The following is a 22,508-nucleotide window of genomic DNA, read 5'->3' as shown; positions in this document are numbered from 1 at the left end:
CCTGCCTTGCATCACGGCACTCCGCGGCGGACCCGCCTGCCGCTGACATGATTCACAGGGGCAGCCCTGGCAGCCGGGAGACTTCCAAGGGCAAGGCCAGGGAAAGGAACGCAGTGCCAGGTTGACAGCAGGTACCAGGCACGGGACAGCGGCTGTCCGGCCGGAGCTGTGTCCCGTTTGCCCGCGGGGCTGCAGCAGCTGCAGGGCCCACTGGTGCTTCCCTGTAACGGCACCCAAACCTGCACTTGAAACCTCATGAAACAACTGCCACACGCCTCACCAGTGGCATATGGACCAGACACTGGACTAGGTTGCCCAGAGGTGGTGGAGTCGCCAAGCCGGGAAGTGTTTAACAGGCGTCTGGATCTGGCGCTGGGTGATGTGGTTTAGTGGCTATGGGGTTACAGTGACAGCGCTGAGCGGACGCTTGGACTGAACGATTTTCAGTCTCTCTTCCGTCCCCGATGACTCGCTGTCTCCGCGACCCTGCGGCAGCGGCCAGGCTAGAAACTCCCCCGGGCACGCCCGGTCCCGCCGCCCYTCACGGGCCGCCCCGCCCGCCCGCCTTGGGCCCGCCCCCGTCGCGCGGCGCTGCTCTCCGCCAATCAGCGGCGCCCTCCCCTCCCGCGTGCCTTCCCCGCCCTCCGCTGCCCGCCCGCCGCGGCGCTCAGGGCCCGCCGGAGCCGGCACATCTCGCGAGAGCGGCGGAAGCCTCGCGAGAGCGGAGAGGCCCCCCTCCGCCCCCGCCCCCGGCCCTCCCGCCGCCCCCGCCCCACCGCGGCCGGATCCGAGTGTGCCGGGCGGTGGGAGGGGAGGGAAGGAAGGGAAGGGAAGGAGAGCAAGGGAAGGAAGAGAAGGGAAGGAAGGGAAGGGGGGGCGCCCGGCCCTGCGCAGTGAGCGATGTTTGTCCGCCATCGCGGCGGAGGCTGAAGGAAGCGCCGCCAGCGGAGCGAGGGGCCCGTGCCGCCGCCTCTCCCGCCCGGCCCGGCCCGGTCGGCCCGGCCCCCGCGCCCTCCGCGCCCCTCGGGGGCCGCCCTCGCAGCGAAGGTCGCCAGCGGCCTCCCCCGGCCCCGCTCCCGGGTCCGCCGCCCCGCCGCGCGTCCCCCGGCTCTGCTGCCCCGCGCCGGAGGCGCCGCCGGGCCCGAAGATGTCGAACCTGAGCAAGGGGACGGGCAGCCGGAAGGACACCAAGATGCGGATCCGCGCCTTCCCCGTAAGTACCGGGCCCGGGCCAGGCCGAGCGGCCTCCGCAGGCCCTGGCGCCCCGCGGGCCGCGCTGAGCACCGGGACCGCGGGGCGCGGGCAGGGGCGGCCGCGGGTGCGAGCGGGGCGGGGGGAGCTGTCAGCCGGTCCCGGGCACCCCCGAGCGCCGTGCGGGGCGGGGGGAGCGTGCGGGAGCTGCTCCTCGGGGAAGCGGTGCTTGGTGCCGCACGGCGAGTGGGAGGCGGAGGAACTGGTCCCCGCGGTTATCGCCTCCCTCATCAGTCAAACAAATCAATTATGAAAATCCACGGACGGCAGTGGAGAGGGGAGGGGGACAGTGGGAACTGATTTCTTTGTTTTCAAGGAAAAGGCCTCAAAGAGGGAGTCGAAGGTTACGCGCCTTCATCAACAAAATTACTTAGCCCCGGAAGGTGTGGGGGGGAGTATTTATTTATGTCTTCTGCAGAGTTTCCTCTTGCTGAATTGATTTTGCTCTCCTCTCCGTAAAAGAGCCTATAAGTGGTATGATTATAAATTTAGGTGGCAGAATGCCAGCTGTTCCSAACGTGTTACTATAAACATGTAGGCATAGGTAACTTTGCTGTAGGTTCGGAAGAGCCGTGAGCGTGCCTTCCCTTTGAGTTACAGGGGGGAAGGAGGCAGATTATTAATTTAAAGTGCCATAACGCTGCTGTGTTTTGACKGTTCAATTAAAGCTTACAACAGAATAACAACTACAGCACGAGTAATGGCGTTGGGGAACGAGAGACGTAGGAAAGGTTCAGCTTGCCGGAGGATGACCAGGAAGCGTGTGTGTGTTCCGCGGTTGTGTGTGTTAAAAAACAAGATACTTAGTTGACTCTGGCTTTTAAGGTTTAGCGTTGGCTTTTAAGGTTTAGTGTTAACTTTTCGATGCTCTGTCTGATCCCAGTAGGCAGCGGTGTAGAACTAATGTGCTGTGCCTTTATAGAGAAACTGGACATACCTGTTTATCTCATTTCAGTGGCAAGGCATATATCAATATATTTGCTTCATCAGAACTCTTGCTGATGAAACTAGAAGAATCTTTATATTCTCAGCAGCCAACCTAACAGCAGTCTGAGTTACCCTGTTTTACTCTTTCCTCTGCTTTTAATCATTGACACCTGCATTTAGTGGTAAAAGTATAAAGAAAAAGGTGGGCTATAAAATTAGGAATTTTAGCTGATGATAGGTTTTTCATCTCCACATTTCATTTATTTCTTTAAAAAGCCTTTTCCAAGAGTGTCAATTTTGGATTATAAAAATAAAGGGAAAGACTTGATGCACTGTGGCAGCAGTTTTGCTAACAAGTAGTAGGAAAAACCTGTACAAAAATAAACCATGACAAAATCAATGTGTATGTTTTATAATAAATTCCACCAAAGATAGCAGTCCTTTAATTTGATAAACAGWTTCATGTATTCCAGCTGTGAATATGTAGCTATGTATTAGACAACAAAGGCAGACTTAACAATGGGATAAACTTAAGTTTGTGTTTTTCACCTYTTCTGCATGTGGCGTTTGTTTTGCAGAGGTGAAAAACACTCTGATGGAACCCTGTTCTTWCCTAAAGTTAAACATTGTCTTTAAACAATTTTTACTAGTATTGTCTCTAGGTTAAAAGGTGAAAAACAATGTGTCTTCTCCCTAAAATAATTCAGTAAGGCACAAGTCATCAAGGCAAGGCCTACAACTGTTTGGGGACAGTTGTTGATAGCAACTTTCTAGGTGTTCCCTCTGGTAAGTTTTTTTTCTAAGATACTTTGTTGATAATCCTGTYGATAAAGGATTTATCATGTACTTTGCTGAGAGATTTGGAGGGGTTTCCCTTTCTTAATTGCAGAAGTCAGCAGCTGTAGTTGATGTAAAAGTCGTAACACAGATTTTTTGTAGGCCTAAGTGGTTGTAAAGCTTGGTCCAGGAAATGACTTGGTGCTAGTGACTGCAGTGGGATTATTTGTGTCAATGAGGTGCATTTTGTGGGGGGTAGAGTCTATATTTAGAAAGTGTAGTAGTACTCATGCAGCAGCTATGGATCTTCAATCCTTTGTCCCAAAAGTGGTGGTTCTGCTCTTCAGCTCTCAGTTAAGAATGTTTCCAGAGGTGATTTTGTAGCCTGCTTCAATTTGTCTTCATATTGATCATCTTTCCTCAGGAGGTCTTACTGTTTTAGATTAGTTTGCTTCTTGAAGGTAGCTATTTACTATTACATTAAGCTAGAAATAGCCAAATTGGAGAGGTCATGTTCCTGGAGCGTAGCTGTATTAGTATAACTTCCTCTGTGTAGGTTCTGTTTTTTTAATATTTTACATTTTTATAATGTAGTTCATACTTCTGTGATGTTTTGTAATAGCTAAAGGAAAGGACAAAAAGTAATTTGCCAAAAATTACTTAAGTTTGCCTTTTCTACCTTATGAAAAATTTAGTAGCAATGAACCAAAACATTGGAAAAGCACCAGGGTTCTACCTGGAGATCTTAATAGTTAGGAATTAGTTTTATTCTAGTTTTCTTTTTTAYTATTCTTGTAATTGCCAAGATTATATGTCATCCCAAGTACTGATTAAATTTTCTAGCTCCTGGTATTTGCTGTGATGTGCTTTTTCTTACYTCAAGGGCAATGACATGGGGTACACTGCTGGGTTGTACACTAATCCAGAGTACCTGAGAAAAACACTTTTCTGTAGGTTTAACTAGTTTTTCTTTTTGCAAAAGAAAAACACATTACTTTTCCTGATTTATAAACTACCTTRCTAAAAAGAACTTTCTTCTCTTGTTCATTGTGACTTAAAGATGGTGATAATCTTTTTATCAGAAATAGTCCAGATGAGGATGCATTCTCTAAGACTTCAGACTTAAGCATGTTTCAAACCTGGGAAGAATAAAAGAAAAACATTTCTAAGACTRTTGTATATTCAGGAAAGCAAACTCATGAGGTTAAGCTTATGCASTTATCCTTACGTACCACCATAGAAGATTTCCAGTGTGCTACTTTCAGTATCCACTTCTGGTACTTTTAACACCTCCATAAAATATAGCTGTTCCATATTTAYATAAGGTCTATCCAGAGAGCATTCAGGGTGATGTTAAAGCCAGAGATGGAACAGTGTAAGAGGGCTTTTGAGTGACAGAAGGTTCCTTTTTTCTTATTGCTTCAAATTCATACACACTGCAATAGATATGGATACGGACTCTAAAAATAACCAAATTTCAGAAATGTCGRGTAATTGTCTGTGATGTGAGTTGACTATAGTTAATAAGTTGGGGTTTTTTAATTATTTGGGAGAGTGTAGTAGTCTGCTGAATACATGTGCATTATACGAAAACGCAGGTTTGATACAGCTACAGAACATTAATTAATTGCACCTTTTTTGAAGGGGGCGGGGTGGGTGCTGCCTTCCCTGGTTTAAAGGTACTCTCAAGGTCTCAARTTGGCTCTCCCTCCTTAACTCTCTGAGTCCAGTACTACTGGCTACAGGAGTGATTTGAAAGCTCTCAAACAAATTTGTGTCAARTCTGATTTTAAGATTATTTAGTTGATTAAAAAAAATGAGTAAAAAATGGTGCTAAAAAATGGTCGATTTGCACGTAAAATTTTGGGAGRGATGTGATTTCTGTAAGGGAGATCTAGAATGTATGAATTAGGTTTTCTGCAAGTGTATTTGAGCTGTTTGCTGTGACTSGTTAACTAGTGGGAAACTGTAGCCTTAAATGTGTTTTGATGGAAAAATTGTACGTAGTGAAAAAAGTGCACATTTCTTACAGAAATAAACAGAATGTAAGAATTCAGAAAACATTTGAGGATTTAATTTTCATAAATTAAACAAGTAACATTAAGCTGTGTTCAATGAATTTCTTTGCAAGAGCCCATTCTTCTCTCAATGCAKGTGTCACCATAAAATTGGTTGGACAGATCTTTCTGAAAACCRGCATGACCCAGTGTAGGTTATTGGGTTTGATCGTTACAGTTAGAGGGGGTTTGTTGAATGCTTTCAATGATTTTCATTTCCTGCAGAGCTGTCTTTCTTCCCTAGAGCAGTGCTACAAAGTAGTGTTTTGCCAGTTCTCGGAACTATTTTGGTGGATCAGTGTTACATACTTACATTATGAATTCTGCRCAGCATTTAGAGAGATTCTACACATGCACTTGCAATAGAACAAGTCTTCAAAAAATATCTCTATAGGCTTCACTGACTAATTTTATTTTAAATACTTGTGCARAATGAGAAAATACTCATTTTGTTCAATCTTGTGCAGAAAGACAGACATCCTTTTGTTTCTTTCAGCTGTTTATCAATTGATATTACATCTTCCTCAAAGAAAGTTATGCAAGCTTAGAAGTAAATAASTCCAGCTCTCCCATGAGAAGGTATTAGGAATCATATTTTCATTGCCAGCACTCCTTTCTCCTTGATCTAACAGCCACTTGTTCTAGGCTTTGTGTAGGCAGAAGGCTTTTTTTTTTTTTTTTTTAGGGAGCACCAACTGCTTCTGTGGTTTGTTTTGAGTCTTGGGGAATTGATGATGCAAGTTGAGATGAGGTTTGTTAAATTTATGCTTCAACCTGCAGTGTGTAGATCATACCAGTTCCAGAAGATGGTGTAAATTTTGTCAATYTTGAGCCTCTTAGAGCAGATAGCCCCTAGAAAAAAAACACTGAAGTGTGGTTAAATTTTGAAGCATTCTGGTTATGTAAGTGGTACGTGAGGATTCGCTTTGGCTTATAACCCTCAGAGCCTATGTGCAGTGTTGGGGAGAGCATGGAGAAGCATGGAAGGTGGGAAAGGAGTGAACTGGGGGGTGGTTTACTGCAGGCTTTTTCAGCTCTGAATAAAATAATGTGAACATACCAAGTGCTGCAAGAGCACCTGGTTAACTCCATGTTTTATGTGGTTGGCTTGTGAATCTTGATTACTTTATATTGTCAGACATATTTATGAGAGCATCTTATTTATTATCCCATGGAGTGTTCACGGTTGTAAGTTAATATTCACAACTGAAATTTTGGTAGACTTAAAAACTAGAAATAAAGCAGGGCAAAAAACTACACTACTGTTTATCTTATTCAAAGGAAGATGTTTTTGTGGAAATTAAAAAATATGGAAATACTTGTTATTTACTGGTCAGTTAACTTTATGAAGTTCTGCTAGTTTTCACAATTATTTTTCTTTAGTGAAATGCTGCGAGCAAACTGAATGTCCTAATAATACATTTAGAATTTTAAGAGGGGAAAGSACTACTTCCAGGGTAGTCTGAGTACTTATAGGTGAGTTTTTGTTTGGTTGGGTTTTTTGTTACACCCTATGCACTTTATCTAAGTGCACTAATTATCTTTTAGTTTTTGCCTAACCTATTCTCGTTACCATTCCTCAGTTCTGTAGATATTTGGGTTTCAGTTGCAAATTATCTTGTTTTTCCTTGTCAACGGGGTCTTAAATTCTAGGCAATGATCATTTGACTCGGTGTAGAGTTTTGAGCCAGTGCCTGTGCATGGCACAGGAAGGAGCACTGCCATTTATGGATCTTGCTGTATTTGAAATTTGCTTGATTTTTCACAGGACTACAAGACTGAAGCTGAAATATTCTTTTAAGATTTTTATGCTGGCTAATTCAATCTGAGTTTTTTTCAAGTGGCTTCATAGGTTTCTCCATTCTTTCACTTGTGATGTATAGTAATAGATTATTAAATAGGAATTACTATTTTTCCCTTGTAGTGGTAGGTAAAARGACTTTATGAGAGTGACTATAAAACTGATGAAGAATTGTTGATATCCTACATGAATAATTGTAATAGTAGTATGTAACATAAAAATAGACTTCTTTCTTTTACTGTAGTAAATTTTTTCAGAATTTTCCTTTCAATCTGTTCTGGACAGGTATACACAGCATAAGTGGCCCTATTTTTCAGAATTTCAAACAGGTATTTTAAAGTCTTTGGCTTTGATCTGTAGGGCAGGCAGTGCTAGTGCAGGTGCTTTTAAATTTTCATAACCATGACTTATGTGCAGTGTCAGTCTCTCTGTATTTGGTGAAAACATTTTGTGATAGACTAGGACACACTTTTTCTAAGATAGTTTGAGTCCATTCATAAAACACAGTGATTGTGTTACAGTCTAAAATAGGTCCTTGACCTTGTATGTATGATCACTGGATCTTATCTTTGATTTCTAGTAGCTGTACAAGTGGAAAAACAGCTCTTGAGATGTAAGGTCATACTTTTCATTCTGAGTCAGATTTTGTGGGAACATAGAGCAGGAAAATAGTGTTGTAGAAAACTATAGCACGGCCAAGCATACTTTTAATCACATGATTATTTTATTTTTCTGAAGGTCGGTTAAAGCCAGTAGAATTTTTAAATAACTGATTTTTTTTTTTTTTCTGAAGGTGCAAGTACTGGCATCTCAGCATGAGTAAATACTGTTGGATGGCTTAACAAAAGAACTTTCATATTGACTTAACATTTTAGGAAAGGCAAAAAGTGCACTTAATGCCTGAGTACTGCAAGGAGGACAAAACTGTGATAAACATTTATGTTTGGATGTTGTTTGCGTGGAGTGGCCTCAGTTCTTTAATTARCTGTCTATAAAATCAGTGTTTGAGGGCTGAAATGGTCTTGCTTGTAGTTTAAGCAAGGTATAATACTGTGCAAAATGTGAGCAGATAACATACTTTATTGGTTTRTGGTTTTGAATGAGGTGCATTTGTGGAAATGCCAATTTTTGTTTAATGCTAATAAGAATAAACATAATTTAGGGCAATAACTTAAATTATACGTGTGAATRATATAAAATTGGACAACCTTATATAATAAATTAATAACATTAATTTCTTAGACTACCTGTTTTCTGAGCATAGGCCATGCATGTGTGTTTCTTACATTTTATATCTGAAGAAYCTTTATTGAAATAAATACTTTACTGCCACACTTCTGTTGTTAACACATTGATAGCATCTCAGTAGACCTATTTTTTTATATTATATACATGGATTTAATTTTCTGTATAGCTGTGTAATTTTTTTCTGTTGCAGTCATTTCTATGTTAGTCTTAAGTCTTCTAAGTACTGCTGATCTGTAGATCTGAACTTGGTGTATGCACCATGTGGTACAAAAATTCCCCAGGGAGAGGTTATTGTCAGGACACAGGGGTATTGATTATCAGTAAATTTGTAAGAGACTTACTAATTTTATCCTCATTCTCCTGAGGATAGTGAAGTAAGCTGAGGGGGAAATGATAATTATCCTGTCTTGGCCTCTCTTGACYGTAACATTTTATCTTTCAGTTCCTATGCAAGTTCTCTAATTGTTCTGCTGTTGTTATTATGGAGGAAGAGTTGTCGTTAAGTCCCCCAAACTTCTCAAGGCCCTTCAGCCCCACCATTTACCTTTCTTCCTTCATCCCCCTCAAGTCATTCACTGTGTTCCTTGTTTTGAAATGACTACAGGAAATGTCTACAATCTGTATAAGCTGGTGTGTATTTCACAATGTCCTCTTTAAATAGTGTTGATTTTTAACGATTGTAAAATACTGAACTACTTGTAGGTTAATTGAAAAAAAACAGGAATAATTCTTGTGGGATTTGCCTTGAGTGTTGAGTAGGCAAGGAATGGGCTATTTGTGCTTCAGGGAAGCTTTTTGAATCCAGGTCATCAAAGCTGGAAAGTTAATGAACTRATGGATTTTTTTACTTGGAGAGATGATACCTCTGAGGAGACTCGGTACCTTCCACAGAACGTATGGATGTGCAGAACAGCATTGCTCTTTCCTTTGACACTTCTTAACTGGGATTGAGGCATGCAGCATCTCTGTTACTCTTTATTATAAGTAATTATTATAATATTATTATTGTACAAGTCACCAATATTGTACAAGTCACCAGAAGCTTTGCCAAAAAACTTAATTCTTTTAATTCTTTACTAAATTAAGACTTCTTATTTCAACTTYGTAGTATTTGTTGGATGGTGGTCTTAAAAGTAAATCGACATATGTTCAGATATTACATGCAATTCTGAGGTTCCACACTGCTGTTAAAGGAAATGAAGAGAGTCAGGGACCTATATACCACTGAAATTTGAGATTCCCAGCAATCTTCAATCTTCACTAGCAAAGCATGTTACGTTATACATACGCAAACAACTTCACTTACTGCTTTCAAGTCTTCAGAAATTTGGAAGTAATTGCAGTGGAAGAGGACTGAGCCATATTCCCTCTCCTGCAGTGTAAGAGTCTGCACATGGCCCCTTATCCCGAGTAAGCTGCTTTGAGGAAATTTGCAGGCGAGTGTACTTTGTGTAGTTTGCTCACAGTCACACAGTCCTGAGGTTTTGAAAAGCTTGTCCTTGTCTCYTAAAAGCTTTTATTGCAATGGAATGCAAAATGACTTGAATGAAGGTTTTAGTATTTGGCCCTATTTGTAAATGGGGAAAGGCATGCCYAGTAATTTATAAAATTTTGTGCCACTATTGGTACTGTTTTGTCATTTCACCTTTGCCAAGAGCCTGTTTGGCAGCCACAGACACACAGCTGAGCTGTACCTGTCCCTCCCAGCACTTTCTAGACCTCCAGAATCCTGCAGATACGTGAGAGGGATGATTCGCTGCCAGAAATCCAGCTTTTCTTTGTTCCATATTCTGCTGTTCTAATTGGGTTCAAATATTTTCTTTTAACGCCAACTTTGTTTAGTATAGAAACAAACCTATTGTGTTTCTTTCAGGAATGTAYTTCCTCCCGTTACACAAGCCTTTTAGTTTTTTTTCCATAGCTATAATTTGAGGAAAATTGTTGTAGGATTACTACTTCTGAAATGAGTCAAGAGGATTCTGAATTTCTCATTAGTCTTCAGAATATTGATAATAACTTTTATTCTTTTGGGCAGGACAGAGGAAGTAGAAAGATCTTTGGTGTGAAATGCTTATATTTCTTTGTTTCATTCTGAATGGATTTTTCTTGAGTTAAGCAATCCTAACACAATATGCACTTTTTGCTCGTCTTATTTGCACTGTAAGTGATCAGTACATCTACTAAAATAAATCAAAAACTTACTCTATGWCTAAAAATGTTTCTGCTATTTTGCAAAGCTAAAAGTGACAGATTCGGCTTTCTGATCTGTAGACTTAGATCTGGACTTCAGCACTGAGTTTTCAAGAAAGTAAGAGTACAGACAGCATACAACRGTGTATAGTATTTATAGAGAGAGCATATATACAGCAATATAGACAGTTCTTCTTTACCCTTGTTAGTTTGAAGTGCTCTTGGGAAATCAGTAGTTCTTCTACAGGTGTTTTATAGTCTTCCTCCATTTTCAGGTACTGTAGTACTGGGCACTGTAGAAATGCCACTGAATGTTTTTGAAAGAGCCTTTGTTAATATTRCAGGCAATGTCACTCTTTTGGCTGTATAAACACTTCCATTCTATATTAGTGACAACTATCTTTTGAGCTAGAACTTCCTAGATTTAACCTCTTATCAGTTCAATTCTTCTAGAAGCTTGAACAAAACTAATTAATTGTTTCCTTTTAAATACAACTTTTTTGAAATCAAGTTTTGTAATGTAATGTCCGGTGGGCAGAGTCTTGCATCATGGCAAGGGAGATCTACTCCTTCATAGCTAATGCCTTTTGATATTTGGAAGGCATTTAGATTTATCTACAGATACTTGGGAGAAAAAGATGGTATTTAAAAACCTGGATTTCTGTATTTTAATTMAGTTCTGTTCTGCTATCCTTTTTGGGCAAAGCATACAACTGTAAAATAAAGTCTCTAGTGTAAATTATAGCACCTTAGAAWGTTTATGTTGAAAAGAAGTTGATTTTAGTATGTTTTCCTTGTTTTTTCCTTAGTATCGAGCCCAGCTGGAGGACAATATCCATTAATCCTTGCKGACTAAAGCATATGCTTATTTCAAGCAATTTGTGTCTTGTGTGGAATTATTAGTAAGGCAGATGAGTGTACAAGAGACAGAGTTAAGCTTTGTGTAAATTATCACAGATGCAGGTTTTACCAGCTTTGATTATCCCATGTTGTTACTTGACCAACCRATACAGTTTTTAGAGAGAACCTTGAACATTGAATCCATATATACCAATAAGTGGATGAAAAATGAGACTGGTGATCCAGCATTCATTTTTCATTGGCCCACTCAGACAAGTAATATTCTGCTTTTGTCTGTATTAATGAGAGTTCTTTTTATCTGTATTAAGAGTGACTAAAGGTGTATTTTGTAAGTTGAGCATCATAAATTGCAAATTGAACCCTTAAATTGATTTTTGGGTAGTATAACGTAGTTTGTAGTTGCTCATTAGTATGGAATAGTGTTGGGAAAATGCRCAAAGGCCTGTAAGAAGAAAGTTGTCTGTGTTCACAGAATCACCACTGTGTAACTTTGTGTTTTAGTTTTTGCCTCTTCAGAGTGTCCCTTGTTTTCTGCTTTTTTTTTTTTTTTGAGAAATGAAACAAAAAGTTTCTGATTATCTTTTGCCTTGTGTTTATCTGGTAAGTGATGGCTGYTCAACTTTTCATAGTTCATAGTCTTAGTTCAGAAGAAGCAGGTGTTTCGGGGCAGTTGTTTTTCTCGATTTTTTCCCCTTCAGCATTTTATGTTTTGCAGGATTAAAGATGAGGAAAGGCATTTGAGAAAAACAAGGAAACTGTATTAAATGGAAGTTGAARTCTAGAGTAAGGGAGGTATGCTGGCAGTTCAAGATTAATCTCATTCTTCTGAATTGGTTCCTAAAATATGAAAGATAAATTAGTGTCTGATCCTTAATTCTTTTCAGTTCCCTAAATATGTCAAAACTGTTGCTGCAGTATTACCTTTTCTATTAAAGGCTTGCTTTAAACTTTCCATGTAGGCTGTTAAATTTTGCTGTTGTGTAGTGAAACTCCTGTCAGGCCTAGTTATAATGCAGACAGATGTAACATTCTGATAGAAGAAACAAATCTTTTTTCCTGAGATTTCCTAGAAAATGAAGTTCTTGGAGCATATTACCTTTTGCTGTAAAGCTTAAAACCAACCTACCAACTCCTCCTCCTTCCTCTTCAAGCTTCTAYTCCAAAGCAGCACTTGTTTTGTGAAGAGACCAGTATGCTCTGAGATTGGTTTACRCCTTGGAGGTAAACCAAATCTGTCAGTCACTGTGAGGAGGTGACTCCTTCTTTCAAGGAGTAATCACTTTTTAGGCTACTTAACCCATCTACCCTGTGCTGGCAGTACGGCTTCTCAGTGCTGGAGAGCCTATTCAAGCAAAGTGGAGAAGGGTTTCACCTAAAATGCTGCAACTCTTGGATGTTTCAGTTGACAAGGGGACTCCTCTTTGATTTAATTGTGTGTTCTGCTTGCTTCTGCTGAGTAAAGCCTGGGAAGGAGTGGTGGATATTGCAATTCCTGCATTTGTGATTGAGTATTGTCATGGAGCCCTGCCTGCAGGGGCTCAGGCCTTTCTGAGAGTGAGACTAGAATTGAATCTTCCCTTGGTATGTAGAGGAATTCTCTCAGCACTGGTCACTCAGCTCATCTTGTGAGCCTGGGATGGAATATGCTGCAGACTGTGAATATTCCTTGCAGGAAGAATCTGGAGAAGTTTAGGGAAGGGTTTGCCTAGAGTGTCAAGGGAAGAGTGAAGAGCAATACACAGATATTTAAAAATGGTGTAAATATTTAATATTGTAAATGACAACTGGCAGATGTCACAAGCAGTACAGGCATTGATTCCCCCCCCACCACACACACCCTCTGAGGGAGTATAATAGGTACTTCCTGACACTCCTTAGGAGAAGTGGATAATACTGTATTGTCATCTTCAATTGCCTAGGAGCAAAAGGTGTCCTACTTATTAGGATAGTTTTGGTAGCACATTTCTATGACTTCCCTGTGATTCTTGACAGATGTCCTAAGATTARGAGCTCATATGCAGAAGAGCAGTGAGACAGGGTGCCCCTTGCTTTCTTCATGCTCGTTCTCTTAGCTTCCAGTCATGTTTTTGGTGTGTCACAGTCAACCTATTCAGATAACACTGTTGAAGAACTTTGTGGAACTTTGTGTGTGGTCATTTTGGTTGTTCAGAGATCAGTTRTTTTTATTTGTGAGAGAGTGTGTGTAGCCCATGCATCCTCTTCCAGCTGTACTCGTTGTTACATACTGAGGAAAACTTCAGAACTCAGGAAAGTGTGGATATTGAGCTCTCCATTTGRTATTTATAGGAGTACATATTATCTTCTCTGTAGCTGAAGAAAATGTAGTTCCATATCTTAATATGCCATTTTTCAGAGATATTCTTGGAACAAATGCTAGACAATATATCTCTGTCATTGTAAATTCTTGTCTTTTAAATTAACAATATTCAAAGGGTTTATAAAAATTCAAATAATGATTAGATTCTGAGGCAGGAAATGTGCTGCTCTTGCCCTTTTCYGGATAACCTCAGCCAAATTTCATCCAGAATGAAGGATACGGGCTAAGAATACTGAGTTATTGTGTAACAGACTATTTAATACCATCTTGATGAACGCCCTGTCTTGGAGTGTAAGACTGTTGGTGACAGACTCCTTTGCCTCATGGACTGTGCCCTGGTGGTGGCAGTTTTAGATGACAGCAGTCAGACCCTTCAGTTTTGTGTGCTGAGGAAGGGAGTTTGGGGAAGTGAGAATAGGTTGCAATTATTAGGTGCATATGTTACTCCCAACACTACTAACTTTAATTGTTGGTATCCACTCAGTTCCTTCAAGGTAGAGGGCATAAACACCTGTGTTCTGTGATTTCAGTTGGTTCTTGTCCCAGTGCTCTGTGATACTAGATCTGTGAAGGGTGTCATGGAAAGGAATGAGGCAGATGGTTTCTTTTTTTTTAACTTTAAAAAGCCTTGTTCTGGAATAATCACTTTCAGATTGACGTGTTTCACCTGCTACTGTGTTGAATCGTGATAAACACTCTGCAGCTTCATTGTAGAAACACTGAGTCGTAGTGTTTGCAACCTTTTTGAGAGTAAAAATGTCCTGCAAGTGTGTTGACAGTCTTGTCAACTGTTTGGTCTGAGATCTTTGTGGGAACTTTATAGAACCTGTCTAGAAGTTTTTTCGGCAAGAAGGATGAGAGGCTGTGTGTGGTCACTAATCTTGAGAGTACTGGTTCGTGTGTCTCCTGTTGCTGCTGGTGGACCTTTGTGGATTCTCCTTCTGACATTCTGGAGGACATCTCTTTGCCTCTTCCTCACTTCTTTCTTAACCACCTCTTTTTATGAAGACTGAATAGCTACTTTAAGCTCCTTTGGACTATCAAGACTTCAGCAAGCTCTTAGCAGTTTACTCCTGTAACTTCTCCTTGCAGTTCACAGCATTTCAAGCGTGGTTATATAAGAGGAGCAAGCTCTGTAGTGTTAAGGGCACAGTGATGACGCATTAAAAAAACTGACAAGAATATGGAATGAAGTTGTGTTTAGAGAAACTGTTTAAAAGTTAAAGTAAATRGAATGGAAATTATACCCCAAAGCATTTTTTCTCTGCAAAGTAATATGGATTTCCAGCAGCAGATACGTTGGATGTTCCTGAGCCAGGGAGTTTTGGTGTTGTTTTTTACTGTAGTTGGTATTAGCTAGGGAGCAAATGCTGGGTTCCACTGGTGACCACAAGTATTTTGTTGCTCACCTTTGTTATTCTGCAATGCRTTTTTGTTGGAAGAGTGGTACAGGGAGTTTGAAAAGGTCACGTTTACTCAGGGAGCCCTGGTTTTCCGGCTTCCTCAGCCTACAGCTGTAATGTGGATCACCATATCACCCTGTGGTTGAGGTTGGAAGGCACTTTGGGAGGTCATCTTGTTCCTGCCCCACTGCTCAAGCCGGGTCACCTAGAGCCAGTTGCTCATGACTGTATCCAATAGCTTTGGAATATCTCCAAGGATGGAGACTGCTGCCTCTCTGGGCAACCTGTGACAGTACTTGGTCACCTACATAACAAAAAATTTTTCATGATGATCATGAGGCATCTCCTGTGTTGGTGCCTGTTRTATCTAGTCCTGTCACTGAGTACCACTGCAGAGGCTGGTTCCCTTTTCAGTACCCCCACCCTTTYGGTTTTACATACACTGATTTGGTCCCCTAGGGTGGTTCTAGAGTTTGATTCTGTCCTTCCTATGAGAGTTGCTCCAGAGGGTTGTTAGTAGCTCTTCACTGGATTCTCTCCAGTRTATTTGTGTCTTTCATATACTGGGGAACCCAGAGCTGTGCAGTGTTCTACATGTGTCTTTCCAGTGCTGAGTAGAGCCCTTGGCTTGCTGACAACTCTTCCAAATACAGCCTAGGATACCATTATTCATCCTTGCCTTAAGGGCCCGTTGGTTTGTCATCAAATTGATGTCCAAGAGCCTTAGGTTCTTTTCTGCCAAATCTGCTTTCTGGCTATTTGGCCCCAGCAGACATTAATGCATGATGTTGTTCCTTCTCCCTAGGGTTGGGATGTTGCACTTCCCTTTGGACTACATGACTAAAGGGGGCTGATAACTTTTTGGTATGAAGTTACATGTTAATCAGAAAATAACTAGAATTGAGCTGTTTGTTTGTACTGACTGAATGCTAGGTTACTCAGAGGAGGTGGTGCCTGTAGGCTTCTAGGAGGGAGAGACTGAGAAGTCTCTTTAGGGCTGTTACCAGCTTTACCTGCTTTACAGGTGATAATGGCAATAGATTGCTGACAGTGATTGTTTATTTGACTCGATGATTTTAATAGGGTAGACAAACATTGTTAAAGGAAGRGCCTTGTATGTGATCTGCGCTGTGCAATATAAAGGACCTTTTGAGTCCTTTGCATTTCTTTTTTGTGAAATGATTGCACTTTCATGTACATTGACACTTTAGTCTAATTTTCTCAAGTTTTACTTGTGCTACACTCTGAGTTCAGATGTTTGTGCTCAAGTTGCATCTTTGAATCATTAGCATTTGGGCAGCAGTGTGTGGAAGTTTTCCAACCAGCGGCTTCTTATAAACAGCTCTCTCTCCTGCCAATAACAGACTTGGTCTCTTTCCCATTCCCCAAGAAAGGTAATGTTCAGATAAGCACTAGTACATTAACACATTTCCTCTGCTTGGATACTGGCTTCTTACTATCGTGGTGAATCTGGGTGTAGACACTACTGAAATTACTGGGATTCTGCTTCTGAAAGCCTTTCCAAACCTGTGTGTTTTTTTTCAAAGACCAGCAGAAGGAGCAATCTGAGTTCTGTTTAAAGCTGCAAGAATACAAGACACAAGCAAGGCAACTATATTCTAACTTAGATTTCACTTCTAAAATATAACCATTAGAAAAAATAGGGGAATAAACAAGGAAAAACATCTGGGCTCTGATCCTGTATTTGTGGGAGTGGATCACTTCGTTGCTAGGGATCTAAAGAGTTGCATAAATCTTCATTGTTTGGGTCAGACTGGGGGATTAGGATTGCAGTTCAGTGTTCAGAGATGCTTTTGTAGAGAATTCTGAAAAATGGCAGTGTTCTAGTAGCCTCAAAAACTTACTGGGTTAGTTTTTTTTTTAATTTAAATCTGCCTACAAGCCTGACTTAAGGAATGGGGATGAAAAGAGATGAACCCATGAGTTAAATAACCCAAGAACAGATTTARTCATTGCAATTCTTACATACCCTTGAGAATACAGGAAGACCTCTTCTGCTCAAATGCTAAACAACTTTTCAGCAGCAGAGAGGAAATAATACATTTTTGCTCAAACTTTACTGCAGTGACTTACTGCCAAATAGAATGGAATTATTTAAAGGGGGGGGGTCTTTGTTTGTTAGGAAATACTGCTGCAAACAAGTTAGCTATGTTAGATCTTTTTGGAAGACAGTGCTCTTCTTACTTGATATCTTAGAACTTGAGCAAACGTGTTCCCATAAAACATCACATATGTTAATCTGAGTCAGAAACAGAATAGGAAGCTACATTGAAAAGCAGAGATTTTAATACTTAATCCGAAAAGGTAATATGATAATCTTTCCTCTATTCACTTTGTGGGTTTTGGTGGAAGGAGAAGGAGAGGTAGATTAGAGTTGGTCATGATTTTCCTCTATATTGTCATACTATTATTCTTTTTTCTTTTAATACTTTCAACTCTTATTGTCAAAGACTACTTGGACAGTATTGACAGACTCTTGGATATCTTCACTTCCCATAGTAATTCTGGGCAGAGCAGCTTTTTTCCCTTCTCTCTTCAGCCTTTTTCTTTTAGCTGTAAAATGCTAAATCAGTTCCTGATTTTTTATAAACTAAACCAAATTTAACTTTAAACACTGCTTTTTTAATTGGTTCCATAAAAAGTGTTTGGGTCTTTTTTCCTTTGGATGATGAAACTTGGCTGAATCACAAACTTTCAGCAATATTGACATCTGATTTTTTATTTTTTTTTTGCTACACTTATTTGCAATTCCAGATACTGCTTTATCTATAAAACATCATATATTGAATCACCTTTGCATTAGTAAAGCATGATTGTGAAATGATTCACACTAGGTGCTAGATAGAAGTTTGCTGTTGTACTGAGACTATTTCTCATAAAACTTTCTCTCCTCTGAATCTTTTTATTTCTTTCTGTGCATTTACTGAAGTATACAGCATCTGAATAACAGATCAAGCAGATGCATCTTGGTGCATGTCCTTTAGAAAGGTATTTAATCATATTTGTGCAAAGGGAATATGTTGAACGCAGGTGTTACTGTTGGACATTTGTGGGGGTTTTCAGTGGTACCTATAACTATTTAAATTGTAGGTTCAATGTTGTGGTAAATAGTTCTTTGGCTGTTAGTRTCTCAGCTAGTCCCTAGTTTGCTCAAACAGATGACTACATTTGCTGAATCTATGTCAGACATTATTATGTTTTGTTGTGCAGGTTGATTTGGGGTCTGGTGAAGCAGATCAGTGTTGTGGTGCAATTTATGAGGTGCCAAGTGATGTGTTAATATGGAATGAGAATTAGCCATCTATTCACTGTTAACACTGGAGGAAGAGTAGGGAAGAGGCTCATGTCTGTGATAACCTGCCTTTCCTCCTGCAAAGGCTCCAGAGCTGGATTCTGAGAGCTTGCAGCTCTGAAATGAAAAAAATATTAAACTTTTACAAATTACAATTTTCATAAATATTTCAAGAAGTCTGTGCTAGTTTCATAAATACTGTTTTTCTTTTAATAAAGTTTGAGAAATCTTGATAATGGAATAAATAAGATGGGGCAGAGCAATTACCTCATATTATGTATTTTTCTTTTCATTCTAAACAATAACATAATATTTTATTTTTACAGATGACTATGGATGAGAAATATGTGAACAGCATTTGGGATCTTCTGAAAAATGCAATCCAAGAGATCCAGCGTAAGAACAATAGTGGTCTGAGTTTTGAGGAGCTGTATAGAAATGCTTATACAATGGTGTTGCATAAACATGGTGAAAAGCTCTACACTGGACTAAGAGAAGTGGTCACTGAGCATCTAATAAACAAGGTTTGTGCATTTATGAATTAAAATAGAAATGTCTTATGTGAAAGAATTCTGAACAGTTATTTAAATGACACAAAAACTAACTTTATGAGGTTGCCTTGTGTTGCAGTTGTGTAGCTTCTCTCAAAAATTGTAGCACAGCGCTACATGATTTCATGTTCCAGGTACTGTTTGATGTAAGTTACTGATGGAAGGCAGACCATAGGAAGTATTGGAAAATGTGTAAGAGGAAACTTTTTTGAAGAATTACTGTTAAAAGCTGGTAATTTGGGGGGATTTTTAAGGCTTGCGGTATACTTGGTGGTATTTTGTGACTTCTTAGGTCAAATTTTGAGTTTGCCAATCTTTTTTCATCTTTGGRACAAAATAAATACCTATGTAAGAACCTGTTTGTTATGGGCTAATGAACTAATTCACAAGTTAATGAGACAGTTGTGCTGGTATTATGCTATTTAAAGAGGTGGTGGGCACTGTTCAAAACCAGCAGCTCAGCAATAMCAAGTCCTGAGTAGTTCACACTGCCATTTCAGCCTTTGCAAAACCATGTGAGTCAAAATGACGTGCAGAAACTTTCTGTTTCTGAAGATGGATAATATGAGAAAAGGAATCTTCAGGTCTTGTGTTCAACCATGGAACCACATCTTCAGTCTTTGAGAGAAGTTTAGCATTGATTAGTAAATATGTAATTGGAAAAAGTTGAAATTTACTTTTTAGGACTCCAGATAATATTTAATGATAATAAGATTCTAAGCCTAGAGGAGATGCCTGCCTTAGTCCGTTGCAGTTAACATCCATAGCTGTCCAYCTTTGCAGAGATACATGTCCACTTTGAGCCCATATCCTGGCTGTGGGTTTAGATGGAGCATCAGATTTTTGTCCTGCTTTTACCGCTTCTGAAAAGGAAACTCATACACCATCACGTGTCTTGAATGATTGCTCCTGGCTGAATTGCCAGAATGGATGGGAGATTTATAGCTAAATAAGGCAGGATGCTTGGAGAGTTTTTTGTGCATTCCAACTGGAGTTACTACTGTGGCAGAGAAATGTGCTGTTTCTTTTCTAAAAYCTTAGTTTTCGAAGGTGTGGTCCAGACAAGTGTAGTCTAAAACTGCTTTGAATGTGGGGCTTTTTTACTGTTTGCAGCAGAGGAGACATCCTGTATGAAGTGGCTAAATAATTTGCAGTTCTTTTCTAKAATTGTAGCACATCTGTGACTCAAACACTTCTGGTTTCATTATCTATGCATTCATCATCTGTACTAGTCATATAAAATGTGGCAAATGGCTAMGGATTTTTGTGCCTTATTCTTATACATGCCTATGCACTTAATAATCACGGCACTAAAGTATTATTCCTAGGCCTCAGTTTATCCTGATTTTAATTTGAGGGATGCTTCTTATCGTTGTTCCTGGGTATTCTGCAACTTATCTTAATTCCTAGCTGTTTTGCATATTAAAAATTATCCATTTGCAATATTATTGATTCTGAAAGTGTTGATTGTGGCAAACTGACAAGAGAGTAGAAGATTCTGAGTTTGTACTTTCAGTGCAGAGGCTGAGAGGACTGTACAGACAGCAGTGTAGAGAAGTGCTTTTCTGACACTTWATGTTCTTGTATCTGATGCTTTAAAATAGTCTCTTATTACTTAGTATTCTGATCTTTAGTGTTTTGATCCCTAATGTGATTAATCAAATTATAYCCATGTGTGTGGGTAACATAAAATAGATGACCAAAGCTTTTTCAAATAAAARGGCTGAGTTTTAGTAGTTAATTGCTGTAGAGTTAAAAAGGCTAAATTATTCTGACGATTGTTTRTCAAGATTTGGATCAGTTCTGTAATGACATCTTATGGTTGTGCCATTAGTACTTGTGGTAATATAGATAAGAAAGTTTTGTTTAACCTCACATTTTGTCATAGAAATTTTAGCAAAATCTTGTATGCTTGCTGTCTCTTTCCAAGAGCAATTCTATTGTAAATTTTAAGTAGTTAATGCTACTCAATGCTGTCATCACAAATCTTTGTAAAATTTTTATTCAAAGAATCCGTGGTGGATGCTAGAATTTAGAAGAGGGGGATTTTGYCAACTGGAATATTGTTCATTCAGTTTTGTAACTTTTATAAAAATGGAAATGTTCATAGATGAATAGACTTTAGTGAAAAACTATACTCAGTTCAGGGAGGAGCTGAGGAGCCAACCCCAGATTTGAAATTGCAACAATGGTTGAGCCATAATTGTCATTTGCTGCCGATATCTCCAGGTTATCTTTTTAGAAAAAGCTGCATTCCTGTGGTATTCCAGTCATGCTGGTTAATTAAGAGCAGATGAAGAGACTAGGTAAAGTCAATGTATATGTTCAGTTGTTCTTACAAATAGTTTTAAAGCTTGGAAAGCACAGGCCTTCATTTTTGGCAAGGCATGGTTAAGAGCTGTATTTTTACTTCATGCTTACTTAATTGCCAGGTGAAAGTTGTGCTTCTTCAGCATTTTAATTAGTAACCAAACATTAATGAGAAAAGTATTTAACTTCTTAACAAGAAAATACAATGCATTGTCTTTACAGCTTTCAAATAATAGGTGCAAATATGATCAATACAAGGTGCAGGCGAATTACTAGAAAGGATGCTTGGCTTTGGGACTTGCAGTCCCCAATGGTTTGTAGTTACAAATCACCAGACTCTGGCTGTGTGATGAGGGCAGTAGTAAGCATCACTGAGAGGATTCAGCTGTCTTGAATTACCTTGGTTTTACTATAGGGTAAGAACACGCTAAAACTTGTCTTTACCTGTGTACTGACATCATTATTTAAGTATAGTACATGTAGAACTATTTAAAAATGCTGTTGAATTTTGAAAGTATTTAAACCTTTCATCTTAATTCCAGTATTGAATTCCTGTGCATTTAGTACTTCACTGATTTYTCCCTTTCTTCCCCATTGACAATCTTGTAGCTTGATGTGGATGGTCCTTCTTCACACTTTTCAAGCCTAGTCTGTTATTAGTTCACACAAATGTTAAGTGTTTTTAAAACACACAGAGCTTAGTTTACAGCTCTCTGAACCATTTGATGATAAGCAACATCACTTGTGTTACAGTAAAGAAAAAAAAAAAAAGCTGAAGTTAAAAAGCTTATGGGATAACATCTTTAATGTTCCTTTTATGTGTAAGTCAATGGGACCCMATGAATTGCATCCCAGAGTCCTGAAGGGACTGATGAAGTTGTTGAGCCTCTCTCCATGATATTGGAGAAGTYGTGGCAGTCAGGTGAAGTTCCAAGTGACTGGAAAAGGGGAAATGTACCCATCTTTCAAAAGGGTAGAAAGGACTACCCTGGGAACTACAACCTGTCAGCCACACCTCTGTGTTTGGGAGGATCATGGAACAGATCCTCCTAGAAGCCATGCTAAGGTACATGGATGTCAGGGAGGTGATTTGGGGCAGCCAACACAGTTTCACCAAGGGCAAGTCTTGCCTGGTCTACTCAGTGGGCTTCTGTGATGGAGTGACCACATCTGTGAACAGGGGSAGAGCTACAAATGTCCTTTCTGTAAAGTTTTGGACATGGTCCTGYACAACCCCCTTCTTTCTCAATTGGAGAGACATGGATTCAATGGGTGGAGTTAGATGAATAAGAAATTGGTTGGGTGTTCACATCCATTGGTTGTGGTCAACAGCTCAGAGTCCCAATGGCCATCAGTGACAAGTGGTATCCCTCAGGGGTCCATCCAGTACGTGCAATTTCAGAATAACAATATAGGCAGGCATGTGAGAACACCTTTGATCAGGGGAGCACAGAGCTGGTCATAGTGGCCGTGTTCAGAGC

General features: G+C 39.9%; 1 protein-coding gene across 1 annotated transcript in view; it reads left to right on the top strand.

Moving 5' to 3' along the window:
- The first annotated feature begins 712 nt into the window (after positions 1 to 712).
- Positions 713 to 22,508, top strand: part of CUL3 (cullin 3) — a 53,961-nt gene continuing 32,165 nt past the window's right edge. The window contains exons 1-2 of the mRNA XM_057366874.1: positions 713 to 1,213; positions 18,493 to 18,690. Coding sequence (XP_057222857.1) covers positions 1,148 to 1,213; positions 18,493 to 18,690 — 264 coding nt within the window. The 5' untranslated portion in view covers positions 713 to 1,147. The remainder of the gene's footprint in view (positions 1,214 to 18,492; positions 18,691 to 22,508) is intronic.

This window comes from Malurus melanocephalus, unplaced genomic scaffold, assembly GCF_030028575.1.
Source record: "Malurus melanocephalus ecotype Western Australia unplaced genomic scaffold, MMel_1.1 scaffold_73, whole genome shotgun sequence".
Taxonomy (NCBI): Eukaryota; Metazoa; Chordata; class Aves; order Passeriformes; family Maluridae; genus Malurus; species Malurus melanocephalus.
The sequence above is the reverse complement of the archived record's forward strand: the minus strand, read 5'-3'. Positions and strand labels throughout refer to the sequence as shown.